Here is a 17,150-nt window from a genome sequence, read left to right as displayed (position 1 = left end):
TCACCTGTTTTGAGTATGATAGTTATTAGAATAACTATCATACTCTAAAATTTCACCTGTATTATTTATTATTTAGTATTATATAGTTGGAGTATTATATAGTTTCATTCTTACTTGTTTTTGTCTCAGTAACTCCAATTATGTCCACATGATACTTCTCCAGTCCTTCATGTTCCATTTCCTTTCCATTAATATTCCATATGTTGTCTCCAGTTGATTCTGATGTTGGGTTTATTGTTGTTGTGTTTCTCTGTTGAAGAAGAACAAACTGGCTTTTCATTATTCACCTTGGTTCCTTCACAAGACAGCATGGGGCCTTGTTTAAGTGGGCTATGTCCCAGCCAGCAAGAAATCTCACCATGTGTATTTCTGGTTTAAGCCATTAAAAGTGCAACTTGGTTGGCCAAGTCCCAAACTGCCAGCCCATCCTCATTTGTTCAATATCCAGTGGATACCTACTAAAAGGGCACACTACGTGAAGGTGAGAACTGAACATTAGATCAGAAGCCCCAGTTAGTTCACCACATTCCTTAAAGGCAATGGGCAGGCCTTCTCCCAGTAATCTGGCTTTTGACCCTACTGTCAACTAGCCACTTCCCATTTTGCCTAAAAATGTCCATACCTTCAATGGGATTCTGTCCACTCCTAATACCTTTTACTCATCTCTTCCTCCTCCTCCTTTCTTGTATTAGGCCCCTAGTGGCCCGTTACATTCATAGTAGGAATAGCCTATTACAATTTGCAACTGCTTCGAGGATAAAGTAGTTAAGCCCTATGCCTCCTGGTGTGTACTATGTCTTTTTATGCGTGTGTTCACGGGGCCAGTTTGCCTGTTCTGGGGAACAAAAACCCACGTTTCCAGGTGAAAAACCCTACCTCCATATGAGACCAATTAACTCACCTTTAGTTGAAAGAGACCAGATAAAGGTTCCTCACGTCTTGGAGAGAGGAATCAAACCCAGGTCTTTCTGACCAAAGTGTTTCATCTATACTGATGGAGCTACGGAGGCTCACTCATTTTATTTAGTGTGGGCAAATTGCTTTACTGAGTAGAAAAAAACTGAAAATATTCTTTCAACTGTTCTTTCTTCTCATATAATAACTTTATCAGTCTTATTCTTAATATAACAATGTTATTTGAATTATGTTTCTAATTCTAATGTTATGCAATAGCCAGTAGCATACTGGCAATGCCTCACATTAGAATAACTATCATGCTCTAAAACTTCACAACAAGAGGAGCTCTGTAATTCTACAGGGAGCCCTACTGAAAACTCATGATGGTTCCAGGGGGGGGGGGGTCACTTATACCACTGTTGGAGCTGATATTCCTGAATACAGCTAAGCGACTGCAATAACACTATCTTCTTTAGATGAGTTCAAAGCTTTCTCCTTCCCCAGTGCAGAATTTCACCCACCCTGTAAGAAATCTTATAACTAATAAAAATCTATTAATTTACATGACAGCAGCTTTCTATTAAATGACCATTCCATCTTCTGAATGGAAATCAGTTCTACTATTCATCTTCGTCTCTTTGTGATAACTAAAAGATAACATACACTGCTAATTTTAGTGCAGTAATTAAGCGCTGTGTGTGTGTGTGTGTGTGTGTGTGTGTGTGTGTGTGTGTGTGTGTGTGTGTGTGTGTGTGTGTGTGTAAATTGCTTCCTTTAATTCTTTAACCCATTTGATTTCTTCTCTTTCAAAATGTAAAAGAATGCATACCCAGATATTTTAAGTCTGATAGCAATGTAATGCAAATTTAGCACTAACAACTTCAATTACAACACTAGATTTATTAGTATGCTTAATGATCAATGAGAGTAAAAAAGATCTGGATATCACAAATTGAAAATAGTGGGAATTTTTTCCCTTAATTTTGCAAAGACAAAAATTGCTTATTAATTTTGCAATTGTCAGTCTTTCCATTACAATCTCATAATAACTAATTAAGCATCTCTAATTCTTTGTGGAGCAATTTATAACTTCTGTTTTTCTATTAATACAAGAACACTGTTATTTGAAACATTCTACTTAAATTAATAGCTCTAACATTAATAAATTTTATTTAGTTTATAAATGTAATCAACTATAAGTTTACTCACTTGATGATAAACAGATGCATGTTTCAAATGGACATCAAGGCACAATGTTAATTGCAGAAGCCATGACCACTGAGTTTGCATAGCTGCTAAATAAGCCTACAGCAGAAGAGTAAAAAATGTTACCTTTTTAAACTAATTTTATACTTAAAATATAATTAAAATACTTAAAATATATATTTATTATATTTTAACTCTTCCTGCATCAAGTATATGAATTCTACAATTTGATAAAACACTCATGAATGGTTCATACAAATCAGAAATTGTATGACCAATGATTGAAGTAAGGTAGGATAAGATGAGACACCATCTTTGTTTTGAAGGCTTCTAAAATCATCTAAGTACTATAGAACAAAAGTCAACCAGTATTAATCACTTGGACAGGTTCACTGCATCATGAGAATAGTATTCAGAACTCTAGTGCCAAGTAATTTCAAGATTTGAATTCCATCAGTAGTTCATGCTCAGTCACTTCTGTGAATTTTTTTAATTGCTTCTTTATAAATATTTCACATATATGTTTTTTAATTGTGATTTCAGATATTTTTAAGTGCTGTATTATCAAAGATAATTTCCAATAAAAAAAATTTAAATATATAGAAGAAATTAAATACAATGTGCATTTATAACAAAAACTAAATCAATTAAAACATTGCTTTTTTTTTAAATGAAATCCAAGTTTCAACATGATATAGTATTGATAAGTAACTTAGGATTTAGCCTATCTTCAACTTTATCCTACCTTCAGTGCATACAGAAAGCACAGGCAACTTTCTAGATTTACTGATATAATCATCATGACACATAGATATAACTGTATACTGCTTCTCTATGATTTCACTAGCAGGATCATTGGAATCATTAATGATTCCAATGATACAGTATAGAGTAAGGCAGTCACTTATGATGTGATGCTACTGTATAACGAAATTTCAGTTTCATACAAAACATTAATGCAATCTTTTTGCTTTAGTTTAGGTGTAAATATGAATCTTATATGCAGTTTATTTTTCTCTGAAATATTTTTAGAAATCTCTAAACAAGCATTTGCTAGCACTAAGCAAGAATATATTTAAAAATTTAATAAATAGACCTCCCCAATCAATTCATCATCATGTTACTGACAGTAATAGCAGCACTACACAATTATGACCACATTATTGCTAGATTAATAACATACGTTCATTTCAAATTAATTTGTTGCCAGTTTCTCCAGCATCCTCAAATCTGTATTTTATTCTTCTAAGATGCTACATGTGCATCAATCCACCCAAATCTTGGTCTTTCTCTGGGCTTTTTCATTCTAAGTCATATACCTGTTTTTTGCTAACCTTCTCGCTCTTTCTCACTTCATTAAGTCATCATACTACTCTAGATTAGGTCATATGGTAATATTCGTTTTAATTTACTCACAAATTCTTATATGCTAATGATGCCAAGTACTTTTATATTATGTTCATTATGAATATGATCCTATCATTGATGCCAATTCCCTAATTTTTCTCAGAAGAATATGCATATCTATGATTTGTCTTTAATCAGTTGTTTTATTTCCAACACAACTTTCAGATTCATAATTTCTGGTGTGAACACTATAAAGCAGTGCTAGATTACATGTCCCCACTGCGTGGTGATCGCAGTTAAAGAATACTCCCGATGTAGCCCATGCATTATCATAAGAGGTGACTAAAATGGGTACCCAGTGCCTGAAGGTATAGCTGACCCAACCTATCTCCAGGGGAAAAAAAATTTAGAAGCCTGGTCCCCCAGGTTGGGGGTTTAGCAATGGACTAACAATCCATTCCTGTAAAAAAAAAAATCTCCTGTTAAGAAAACTAAACAATTGTTTTGCAAGCTAAAACTCAAAGAGTTGTAAAGCTAGAAGAAGATTACATGTCTACACAATTAATCTTGGAAAATTCTTCACAGACAATTCATCGCTGAGAAAATTAATCACGTGGACAATTCATCACGGAGACTTTTCATCATGGGAAAATTAATCGCAGGGAAAATTCTTCGCAAGAAAATTTGAAATCCTATTGTCATGTCATTTCCATATATGAAAAAAAAAAACGTATTTTATGTATTATTTATTATTTTGATTATATTTAGCGTTCTGAAATTTTTTATTCCATATAAAGTTATTAATATTTTTTCTTATTCAGATACTATAGGCTCTGTAGATTCTTGTAGATAAACTTATACGTTGGTAATACATAACTGTCAGATTTTAGGAAAAGACAATATATACTAAAATATTAATAATTAAACAACTTTAATTAACACTTCCTATGTTTCGGTAATGTTACATTACCATCTTCAGGGAACATAAAAATAATGATATGTGCACACAGGCACTAACACTAAACAAACATAGCTGAAGAAAACAACTGAAGTCGGTCTTAGAGTCCTAAAGGTGCCCCCTAGTGGGCTAAATTGGGTTGTCTTGGGTGTAGGGCTGATGTTCTTAGGATGCAAGCTTCCCATATTTGGGGCAGTCTCATGCATCCAAATTTGCTGAGGTTTGAAGAGTTATTTTTTTAGAGCTGAGGCTGATTCCAGGAATAATCTCTCATATTTATACTTGCTGCGATGTAGTAAAGCAAATTTCTTCCAGCATATTTTGTGGCAGGTGTCCAAAGCATGGTCAGCAAGTACATGAGTATTCAATAACTGAAACACTTCATCTTCTGAATTAGTTCAGATAAAATGTGTATGTAGGGGGGAGGGGGGGGGCATGTGTGTGTAGCTAATTCTCTTTTTACTTGCAGTGGTGAGCTATAAGGGGCTCGCACGAGCTCTTTGTTAAATTTTTCTCAAATTTGCGAGCCCCTTGTTCTTCTTGTTTAATAATCTTGTAGAACTAGAAAATACCACCGTGGAATGTATACATGCTACTATAATTGCTACTTTAAATTGATATGGATTTTCTGATACCTATATAAAAAATCATTTCATTGCATTTTGTTCTGATGAAGCTAGTGTAATGTTAGGAAACAAATCAGGTGTTGCAATTAAACTTCTACAAAAATTTCCCAACGTTGTGATTTGGCATTGGCTCATCATTTACACTTAGCATTAGACGATTCGATAAAAGACATTAAAGAAATAAATTATTTTGAAATATTTATAGATAAATTATATGCTTTTTATCATCAATCACCAAAAAATCAACGAGAATTAAATACGATTGCAAAAGACCTTGGTATCGAAATTTTAAAGATCGGCTGTGTGTTTGGACCATGATGGGCAGCTTGCAGTTTACGAACGGCTCTTGCTTTGTGGAGAAATTAACCAACTTTATGCAAGCATTTTGCATCGAATGATAAATATATGGTCTTTTTAAACTGACTTCTCAATTTGGAATTTTTAAATGATCTAGCATTAATGATTGATATCCTACAGGAATTATCATATCTGTCAGAAGCTCTACACAGTCACAATATAAATATTATAAGGGCTAAGTTAGGCTTTTTTTTTTTTTTTTGCTTGATGATGCAAGCCCTTTGTTAAAATTTCTATAGCTCACCACTGTTTATATGGCTTTTTTTTTTTTTTACACGATTTCGAAATAACATGGTTTAGAAAACAGAAACAATTATATTTTTACACAGCATATTTTGATTTAACATGATTCAAATGGCGCTTATTTTTAAAATTTCTGTTTGAATTCAGTTCTGTTAAAAATGGCATTTCCATTATAATTGACATTTCCAAAAATGATACATATGTACTTAAACTTGAATTTTGGGGAACCCCCTCAATGTTTTAAATATCAGGGATTATTCTACACCACAGAATGTAGACGACTGTGGAGATAACAAAAAAGTCAATTTTTGCAATTAAGATTCCCCAAAGTTAAGCCGACAGATGACCTGTTATATTCACATGCTGTTGGTTCCGGGAAGCAGAAGGGTGCTATGCTGATTCCTTGAAGTTGATCCGTTACAGGAGACCTGCCTATATAAAGCTGCTTGAAAGGAGTTAAGCTGTTTGCTAAACAATCATTTCTTGTTTAAAATTCGAAATGTTTACACATCTTGTGTTTTGATCATGAAAGTTTTGTTCGTACAAGAGAGTTATACAGGTATGTATTAAATTTTGAAGTTTGTTACGCATATCCAATTAGTAAAATTAATTATTGATTCTTTTCAGATATTTTTGTAACATTACCCCACTAATCATGATGTCAGATAATTCAGTTCGACAGAAGAAGAAAAGAAAAGCTATTTCTTTAGAAACTAAGATCCAAATTTTACATTGTTCAGCAGCTGGAGAAGGTTCAACATCCTTATGCAAATATTTTGGACTGAATGAAGCCACCATGAGAACGATTAAGAAAAATGAAGAAGCCATCAGAAAATCTGTTCTTTATGGAACAAAATTAGGTGTGAAGTCGTCATCGTATATGAGAGATATTATAAAAGTGAAGATGGAAAAGGCCCTAGTGATGTGGATTGCTCACAAAAAGGAATACCTTTAGACTGAAATATCAAACAGAAAACATTACAGTTGTACAAACAGATTCAGGAAAAAGAGCCAACATCATGAAACAACAATTGTGATTTTTCTGCAAGCACAGACTGGCTTACAAAATTTCTCAAAAGATATGCGCTTCATAATGTAAAAATAAAAGGAGAAGCTGCATCTGCAGATGAGCCGGCAGTCAGGGAATTTCTTTCAAAACTGTCCAAAATTACTGAAAATGGTGGGTACACTCCCGATCAAGTTTGGAATGCAGACGAGACTGGTCTTTTTTGGAAAAAAAATTCCAAGTAGACCTTATATAGTGAAATTACAAAAAAAAAAGTGTTGGTGGCTTTAAAGCAGCTAAGGATCATGTGACTATTATTTTGCAGCAATGCTACAGGAGATTGTATACTAAAACCATTACTCATTAATCAATCCCTAAGACTGGGCAATTAAAGGTGTGGATTTTAGCACGTGCATTTGAAGGCAAACAAAAAGAAGGTTGGGTTACAAAAGAAATTTTTAATGAATGGCTCCAGAATCAATGTTTAGTTCCAGAAGTTAAATGCTATTTGATGGAAAAAAATCTGGACTTTAAAGTTTTATTGATTATAGACAATGCACCTGGCCATCCTGTTTTAGAACACCCAAATGTAGAATTTTGTTTTCTGCCACCTAACAACAACATCCTTAATACAATCACTAGACCAAGGTGTGATCACTACCTTCAAAACTTACTACATAAGAAGAACATTCCAATATATTTTCGATAAACTAGATACAGATAATTTACTGACAGTTATTGATGTGTGGAAGAAATTTTCTATTTTGGATTGCATCAAACTTGCTAAGCTGGCATTATCAGAACTGAAATCAACTTTAAATGCATACTGGAAAGCTACTTGGCCAGAATGTGTAAAAAAAAAAAAGAAAAACCCTATACCTTTGCATACAACTGAATATCCCAATATCATCAGATTAATAACTTAACACGTATAAAACCAACAGTAATAACTTTAATGAATTAAAGGTACAAATATTTCATACTGAAAGTAACAGTACATCATCAGTGTAGAACAAACAGTTAAAGGAATGGAATACAAAGTACAGAACAGTCAGTGGATTACCAATGAAAATTGTTGCTGCATGCCAGAAAATTAATAAATTATTATTAAATAATTCTTAAAAAAACTATTTCATTGATGGTTGCATAAGATAAGAATCTCCCAAACTTTTGGGAGAGAGAGCGAGATAGTCATTTCGATTCAAATTCGGCCGATGTAAAAGGGCTTCGCAACTTTCTTTGAAAAGGAGTTCATATTTAAACTTGCATCTGTGGAGAAGACAAGCTTTATCCCACTGGATATTATGTTTAGTGTCAATGCTATGTTGTGCTAGACCAGACTTATGAGGTTTCATGTATTCGATATAATACTGATGCTCCTTCGTTCTTTTTTCCACAGAACGACCTGTTTGTCCAAAGTATGATCTAGCACAACATAGCATTGTCAATGCTATGTTGTGCTAGACCTTTCATTAGCTGGTGTTTACCAGCTAATGAAAGAGGTGCCAATTTGTCTTTTGTAGATGGCAACGAGTGAGAAATTTTGTTGATAGGAAAATATGTAGGAATAAGATGACATGTCTTCAAAATTCTGCCAATAGGTTCTGAGATGCCTGAAATATAAGGAATTGGAATTCTGCGGTCTGCTGAGGAAGATGAAGTGTTGGAGCATAGGAGTCAATTATCTGTTGGATTCGATTAGGGTTGTAACCATTAGATTCTATTAACTTTTTTATAGTGAAAAGTTCTTGTTGTAAGCTTAAGGGGGAGGAGCACACTTTACGTGCTCTATTAATTAAAATTAGACCACCAGCCTTTTCTTTTTCCATGGTGAACTGACTGCATGGGTGAAGGCTATTTATCTGTTGTAGGAAATGTGTTAAGTTCCTCTTCAGTATGTGGCCAAATAGCAAAGACATCATCAACATAACAAAACCAAAGAGAGGGTTGGGGATGAATCAATGAGAACAAGGTGTCTTCCAGATGTTTCAAAAAATAGTTTGCCAAAGGTGGAGACAGAGGGCTGCCCATGGCAGTACCTTCAACTTGTTTGTAGATCTTATTTTTCCAGCTGAAATATCCTGAATATATAACAAATTCAAAAATCTTTGCAATATCTGGAGGGTAATCATCATATAGTAAGTTGATAGTGTCAGTTAATGGAATATTGGTAAAAAGGGAAACAATATCAAAACTGACTAACAAAGTCAGACTCTTTGATTTGAACAGCCTTGATTTGTTCAAGAAAATGTGTAGAATTTTTGATTAATGATCTAGAATGTCCAGTAAGGCAGTTAATGAATGTGACAAAAATTTAGCAATTCGATACGTAGGAGAGTCGATACAATTTACGATGGGTTTTACTGGATAACCTTCTTTATGTATTTTTGGGAGCCCATATAAATGAGGAGTTTTTCCAAAATGAGTACACAGTTTATCCACAGTGTTTTGATCCCAACTGCTAACTTCATCAAGCAACTTATTTAGTTGTTTAATTTGTGAATTTGTAGGATTATGATTGATTTCTTGATAGGTGGAGGGATCTTATAAAAGGCAGGTTACTTTATTCTCATAGTCAGCCTTATCCATGACCACTACAGCTTTTCCTTTATCAGCTTTTGAAATAGATATTTCACTATTTTTTCTTAATGAAGTTAGAGCATGTTTACACAACCAAGTTAGAGGCTGCATATTTACATAACCAAGCAAATCTATCCCTATTGTTCTACACATTTTACAAGCTATCCTAACTCATCTGGTATCTGTCAAAAGCATGAGAGCAAGCTTTTATCTATCTTGTTCCACAAACGAAGTCAAATTTAAACTAATGCTCCACTACTCTCACCTCTATACTCTCAAAAGTGATGGAGAAGTCATTAACAACTGCCTTCTCTTCACTGCCTAGAGATCCATCAGTAAATTAATGATGACCAATATACACTCACCATTCAACAACAGACCTCCTAACTAACCTTACCCACCTTTAGACAGAGGCCATGAAAAGATTTGTAGAATCTCACATGGTTGCTCTTGATACTTCCAAAGCTTTATGGCCTTTTTTCCAAATTACCATTTTATGGTTTCCATTCTATCTTTTTGTTAAGTGGATTGCCAGCTAACTTTATGGTCATTCAATGCATGTCATGGCAAATGGTTTACTCTCATCTGTTTCTATCAATGCCAGAATACAATGCACCAGGGCTCTGTGCTTTTACCTCCACTCTTTTCTTATACACTAATGAGTTTCTCTTACTAATGTCCAATCCTATTCATAGCTTTGCTAATGAGAGTACTCTATCTCTGTCATTCACAAAACCTTGCAGTTCTCAAGACCCAATGTCTTCTATGGTCAATGAATTTAACACAGATCTTCTAGCCATTCTCAAGTGAGAATGAAGATAGTTTAGTAAATTTTAATGCTACCAAAACACAATCCTGCCTTATTTCCCAGAGATTATGGCTCACTTTTGATAACACTCTGCTCACCAACCAGGATCAGTTTTCTTTTGTTAGGTCAGTTTTCTCTTGTTGGGCTGACTTCTAGACAATCCTGGCATAAACAAATATCCACAGCATCTTCAGCCTCCAATAAGTTTGGTATTCTTTTATGTTCTAAACACTACTTCTCTTCTGCTCAACTCCTAACACTTTATAAAGTCCAAGTTATCCTAAGTTTGGAATATTGTGCTCACATCAGTGGTGGGTTCCCCAAAAACCTTCCTCAAAATGCTAGATACCAAAAGAGAGCTATTCACTTAACAGATGATCCTTTCTTAATGACTCCCTCTGATCACTTCCCATAGACACTGTTGTCTCTGTACTGTGTTTTCTATAGGTATTATTTAAACTTCCCTCTAATCATGTATGAACATGGACAACTGTTTGTGAATTATTATATATTTTGATTTGTATTATATTAAAGAAACTTTTTACTGTATATTTTAATATACATTGTTTTTGTATCAATTTCTTAAATAATGAATTTACTAAAACAGTTAAGTATGCTTTTAATTGGATCATTTTCTGTTTCTCTAGATTAAAACCTGATTAGAACAAAAAAGTTAAAAAGTAATCTTATTTCTTTATTAACGAGAGAAGGTATGTATCCATTTGATATTATTATGTCTATCCACTGCATGTATTCCTCAGATATGTCTTAAAGGAAACAAAAGCAGCAGCAGCTTTTCAGAATTATTCTCCTCCTTTCCCCTCTCCTCCCATACAATAACCAACCAATGTTCATGTACTGGTCAGTGTGTACTTGAGGGGAGAGGGAGGGGCTACTGCTTGAATTATGCTATGTTGTTAATGCAAGTTAAATTAATATGATCATGCCGTAACTATTAGTCACTGTCCTAGACCCTGATTTGACACATTTCCACAAAGCATAAGAATTAATAGTAGACACTTTTGCTTTTTCACTAATGTACCCAGAAGCATATACTTCAATGCTCTAATTATATCATTTCTACTCAACCCTATCCATTTAAAAAAATTATAAGCGCTTGTCTGATTTGCAGTGTGACATTACACAAGCAATAAAGATTTAATCTTCATTCCACATAAAATATATTAGAGAAATCCTTTTAAATTTGAAAATGATATATTATTTGTTCTAAATAATTCTTTAAAATATTTATATAGTAACACTTACTTCAATGCATTTGGTAGCTGGATGTTTTTGAAGAATCAAATTTTCGCCTCTGTCTTGTAGTGCATTAAACTGAATTTCTCTTTTTTCCAATTCGCTAGTAAGAGTCTGAAATAGGGGATTATAGCCATTTACTTCTTGCAAACTTTAAAATTTACTTTTAAAGAAAAATAAAGTAGTAATAACAAAAGAAAAATTCTAAAAGACATGGCATAAGATCAAAGCTGAACTTGTTCAGCTTTGATCCTATGCAATTATATAAACAATTATCTTATATAATTGTTTTCTTTAATCATTCTTCAATTCAATAGTAATTGAGATTCTTTTCACTGACCAGGCTGATCAAATCAATAACATCTCCACTTGCCAACCAATAGGTTGTGGATTCAAATTTCACTATGACATGAACATTCGTGAAGGGCTTCAGGTCATACACAATTTTCATTGCCAAGCGTGAGTCCACTGTCCTTCATAATTCAGGCCTTCATAAAGATACATATATGCCGAAAGAGAAAGATTCCTGTACTAACAAGTTTTCCAATATTTTGTGTGAGAATAAATTTTAAAAAAATCTAAAAAATTTAATTTCTATGATTTATTTCTGCACTCCTCCTAGGACCATTTCAATAAAAACTTCTCACATCATAGACAGATGATCCACACAAACAAGATCTATAAAAGCATGCTTGCATAAATTAATCTTACCTGGAACACTCAGCAGAAAAATCCCTATTTTTCTACTGAGCTCTACTCAGGTGAGCTTCTGAAATTTGAACTTCTCACCAAGCCTTACTTGAATATGAAAGTGCAGCCACTTTAAGACACTTAGACCTCCATATCTGAGCATTTTTGTCTGAATATAATCTACTATGGCCTGCTGTTGCACATCTCAGGTTTCTGATGGTTTTTCTACCTCAAGTAATGACGGGCATTCCTGATTTCATTCTTCATGAATATTTTCTATCACTGTTCTATCAAATCTATCAAAGCATTATGCCAGATATCTAACAGATGTTTTTATCAAAGCACTTCCCATGACTCGTGTTAAGCTGCTTTTACACACAGCTTTCTTACTTTTTATTTTCTACATTTTCTCAGGGTACCTGCAGACTAATCTGTGAGCACCTTTTGATCCTCTCTTCTTTTTCATCACTACCTCTAACTTATAACTGTTTTTCTTTTTCTTTTAGGAAATTACAATGCATACTAATATAACTAAAATAAATTTAATTAATATTTCCAATATTTCAGCAAAGTCAAATTGCCATCATCAGAGAACAAATTATGATAAGATATGTGTATACAGACATACAATAAGTAATGATGATGAAGCATGTCTACTGAGAGTAGGCCTAAATCCTAAATAGTGCCCCCCCCCCCCCCCCCCAGTGGGCTAAATTTAGCATCCTTGGCTGTTGATCTGAAGTATAGATGATGACTGCTTCTCAAATTTGGGGCAGTTTCATGCAACAAAATTTATTGGAGTTAAGGTAGTTTCTTCAGGCAGAAGCAGATTCAAGGAAGCGTCTTTCATATTTATATCTGCTGCGAAGGAGTAAAGTGCTTTCTTCCAGCCTGTTCTATAGCAAATGTTCAAAGCATGGTCAGCAAGCCAAAAGCTCTGACAAGTTCTCTAAATTACTTAAGCTATGTCTAAGTCTCCTGCATTGTCAGTCAACTGTAAATAATTACTGATCCAAACTATAAGGATGTTTTTTATAAAATAGTAATCAATTGAAAATTGTGAAATTTGCAAAAATAATGAAAGTTTCATGCTCAACATTTAATGCATGAGATTCTTTCAATGAAATAACCACATTAGTCTACAAACCTTACTTTTTTAAAATTCAGAATCGAATCAAAAATGCAATAGTTTGAGACTTTAGGTTAGTAGTTTACTCTTCAAGAAAGGTATGTATAGTGTTCATACTGAATTTTTTTTCCTCCCTTAAGATTATAGACTTATTGATGTTTCACCAGCTATTATCAACTTTTTCAGGATCATAAACTATGAAAATATATGAACGAAGATGATATACTACTAGGTTTATAAAACAATAATTAATTTTCAGCAATACTGCTTTATGTTTCAAAATCTTTTATGCAAGCATCTCACATGCATCTTGAATGGGTTATGCTAGCCATATCAGTTAGGGTAGAGTAGTTTTTACCTTTTCTTTTATATCTTTTATGTTATACTGTTCTAATCATAGCTAACTATGCATTCTCAAAGATTATACATAATTTATTGTCAATGAGGGTAAGAGTTTGTATCACATCAGAAGATCCCATAATTCTTTCAATGTTAATGTTCGAGATATAAACAGTCACTGCAACTTGACAACTAAAACATTCCGTACATAAGTAGTATGGACGTAATATCCCTTTTTCCTTAGTATGCTAATTTTTTATATTAACATCAACATATTTCACATGACTAACCAAAAAACCTAGTAGCTCTGTGCATGAGTGTCATACATGGACATATTTCGCATATACTAGGCTTTCAATGATCTTCAGGAACTAAGTCATTAATGGAAATAAAATATATATGCAATTCTGTTTTTTAGGAGAGTCAATTTTATTTATAACATGTTTTATGTAGAGAAATGTGGCAAACAGAAGCGTGAACATTTCAGGTAATGTTTCTGTTCATCTTGTAGTTATGTAACAACAATTACATAACTACATAATCAGCATATCTTAAATTATTCATTTTCATCCAATGCATTAACATCCCTTTTTTTACTCTTCTTCTCTGACTGTTACTACTACCGTATTTTCCGGTGTATAAGACGCTCCTATGTATAAGACGCACCCAAGAAATTTAATACCATTTTCTGGAAAAAACCTAACACAAAATATCTCAACATCTCAACTCAATACTGATGAACATCGGTAACTGATTACTCGGATAAGATATTATGAAACTTGAATAGGGACTCCCCGTTCTTAGCCAATGACGCACTAGAAGTCATGTGAAGGTCACGCATCAATTTGATTGCACCATTAACCGCCTACAAAGATCTTGGAACATAAAAAAGGGAGTGCGTATGACTTTGAAAAGAGGAAACAATCTTTACCTTCATTATATAAGATGCACCCCGTTTTTAAGATGAATTTTTAAGGTAAAAAAATGCGTCTTATACACCGGAAAATACGGTACTTTACCTTGTCTGTGGCTTTTCCTAGATGTGTAATGAACATATGTGGCAATATCTGATCCCCTTGTCTTGTACCATGTAACCAATTTCCCAATTTTCTAGTTATTTCTACATTCTTACAGATATCTTTTACAGTATCTACCCTTACTATACTAGCTCAACCATACCTAATGATGCGATTGAGTGCTGCTTCTGTGGTTTACAAGTGTACATACAGTATGAACTTCAGTATAAACAAGAAGACAAGTGTATACATACAGTATAAACTTCAGTATACACAGCTGTTAGTGGACCTGTATATTCACCTTTCATTGGTATATCTTTAAGTCTCTGTTGCCACACAACCATTTCAAATTGATGGATTTATCCAGCAGAAAGCAGCAACATATCAACAGCATTACAAGCTAAACTAAAAATAATCTTACAGCAATGAAACAGTATATGTCTTGATGCATGTACACCGTGATATTAAGGAGTACTATACTTTTTGGAGCATGCATTAAAGAAATAAATTAAACTTACCCCTTTGATATCTGTACCAATCATAAACACTCACCTCTTGATACTGTTCAACTTCTAATATATTCAGAGTTTTTGCACTCCAGTCCCTTGTTACTTCTGTTTCTTCTTTTTCATTCATCCAGATTATTTCATCTGTTGCTGACTGAATGAAAGCCAGAAGTGTTTCAAGATCACTCATTCGTTTGTTGGACATCACCTGTTAAATATGATACCATAAACGAGATTAATAATACCATAAATGAGATTAATAATACAAACATGATTTGTGTTTGTTTTTGTCAGCATTAAGAAATAAATATAGAACATGTTAAATAAATGCTCACTATGTAACATGTAGAACATGTTACATAGTGAGCATTTAAACAACATTTGGTGATGAAGATACATTCTCGTAAGCAATCAATCACAATATTTTGCTATTATTATTATTATACAGGAATGTCCATGGAGTCCTGAGACTAATCATGGGAGACCCACTTTCCTACACACAAAATCCATATCTCTCAAGCTCGTTCACTGTCAAGACACTCAACGATCTTCAAGAACCAAGTCATTAATGAAAATAAAATATCTATGCAATTCTTTTTTCAGGACAGTCAATTTTATGATGTTTTTAATGTAGAAAAGTGTGGTAATAAAATCTAGTCTGCATGCCTGTAGTAAAAAAAACACTCCTACACAACTTTCAAAGATGATCCCCAGTTGTTTCTCTCTCTCTGTTTGTTATAGATTACTTTATAAGTTCCTATTATGGCTTCTTTTTTTTCTTTTTTTTTTTCATTTATCAACTAAATTTTGCAAAGTAAACATATCTTAAACCTATTCTCATAGGAAACATTCCACAGATCTGTCACTAGCTTGACCACATGTCTCTGAGTCTTCTCAGCACCTCCTGATCACCAAGAGATGCAGCCAAATTATAGCCATATAAAGAGAGATAATAACTTTTTAAGTTATTTCCTATCTTTACTTGTTAGCATGTTTTTCAACATCTAAGTAATCCTTTGAGCTATTTTCCAACTTTGGCAATATGCTCTCTGAACTTTAACTCTGTCCACCATTACCTCCAAGTCCCTAGCCTCATCAATTCAATACCATCAATGTGATACACAGTATGTAATTCACCCAAAGTGCATAACTTGAATGTTGCAACATTAAACTGATAATTATAATTTTCTCACAGTGCCAATTTATTTAAATCATCCTAAAAAATATCTACCTGAAGTTTATCAACTATTACCTCCCCAGTTTTGCATGATTAGCAAACTGAACCCCCCCTTTAAATCTTTCCCTATATCATTAATATACAAATTAAATAGTGGCAATAATATAGAGCAATGAGGTAGTCCACTGCTAATCATCTGCATTCATTTAGATTTCACTCCACCATACAATACTCTAACTAGTGTCTGTCTGTCAACCACTCCCTATCCATGCTAACAGCTACATATCCACTCCCATTTATTCCAACCTTCATAACAGTTTTCCATGTGGTATTCTGTCATATGCCTTTGCAAAGTCCAGCAGTATCATGGTGTAGCATTTCCCTTATCTAATTCTGCCATCACTCTATTATAAAGCATCAATAAATTATTAAGGCAGGACCTATCTTTTACAAAGCAATACTGCCCACTTCTTCTTCTTTAGTATTCTGCAATTGAGCAGGTTCTTCTTTTAGTAGCAGAAACTTCCTTCCACTCTCTTCTGTTCTGAGCCTTCTCTTTCAAGGTTGTATACCTGTCTCCATTGAGCATGTCATCTAGCATTGTTTTCCTTACTCTTCCTCTGGGTCTTTTTCTGTCTATTTTTCCTTCGATGGCATCTCTGATGATTCCATTCCCTCTCAGAATATGTCCGATCCAGTTTCCCTTGTTTCTTTTTATCCTCCTTAACAGACTTCTTTCTTCTACTCTTTTTAAGACCTCTTCATTAGTTATTTTATCTGTCCATTTGATTTTTTCCATCTTTCTCCAAATCCACATTTCAAAGCTTTCCAAAATCTTAATTTCTTCTTTCTTCAATGTCCAAGTTTCAGATGCATAGAGGGCAACACTCCACACATAACATTTTATTAGTCTTTTCTTTAGGTTTCTATCCATTTTACTTTTGAACAAATTCCATTTTCTATTAAAGGCATCCCTTCCCATTGCTATTCTTGCTTTTATGTCGCTTT

General features: G+C 33.7%; 1 protein-coding gene across 1 annotated transcript in view; it reads right to left on the bottom strand.

Moving 5' to 3' along the window:
* Positions 1-17,150, bottom strand: part of shot (dystonin-like protein short stop) — a 1,304,552-nt gene that overhangs the window by 1,001,258 nt on the left and 286,144 nt on the right. Inside the window, exons 17-19 of the mRNA XM_090402172.1 lie at positions 15,012-15,173; positions 11,295-11,399; positions 2,107-2,202 (exon numbers count right to left, since the gene is read on the bottom strand). Of these exons, the coding sequence (XP_090258298.1) occupies positions 2,107-2,202; positions 11,295-11,399; positions 15,012-15,173 (363 nt within the window). The remainder of the gene's footprint in view (positions 1-2,106; positions 2,203-11,294; positions 11,400-15,011; positions 15,174-17,150) is intronic.

Source organism: Typopeltis vanoorti, chromosome 12 (assembly GCF_054136105.1).
Source record: "Typopeltis vanoorti isolate ZY-2024b chromosome 12, IOZ_Tvanoo_1.0, whole genome shotgun sequence".
NCBI lineage: Eukaryota > Metazoa > Arthropoda > Arachnida > Uropygi > Thelyphonidae > Typopeltis > Typopeltis vanoorti.
Note: the sequence above shows the minus strand (reverse complement) of the source record. Positions and strands in the feature narration are given on the sequence as shown.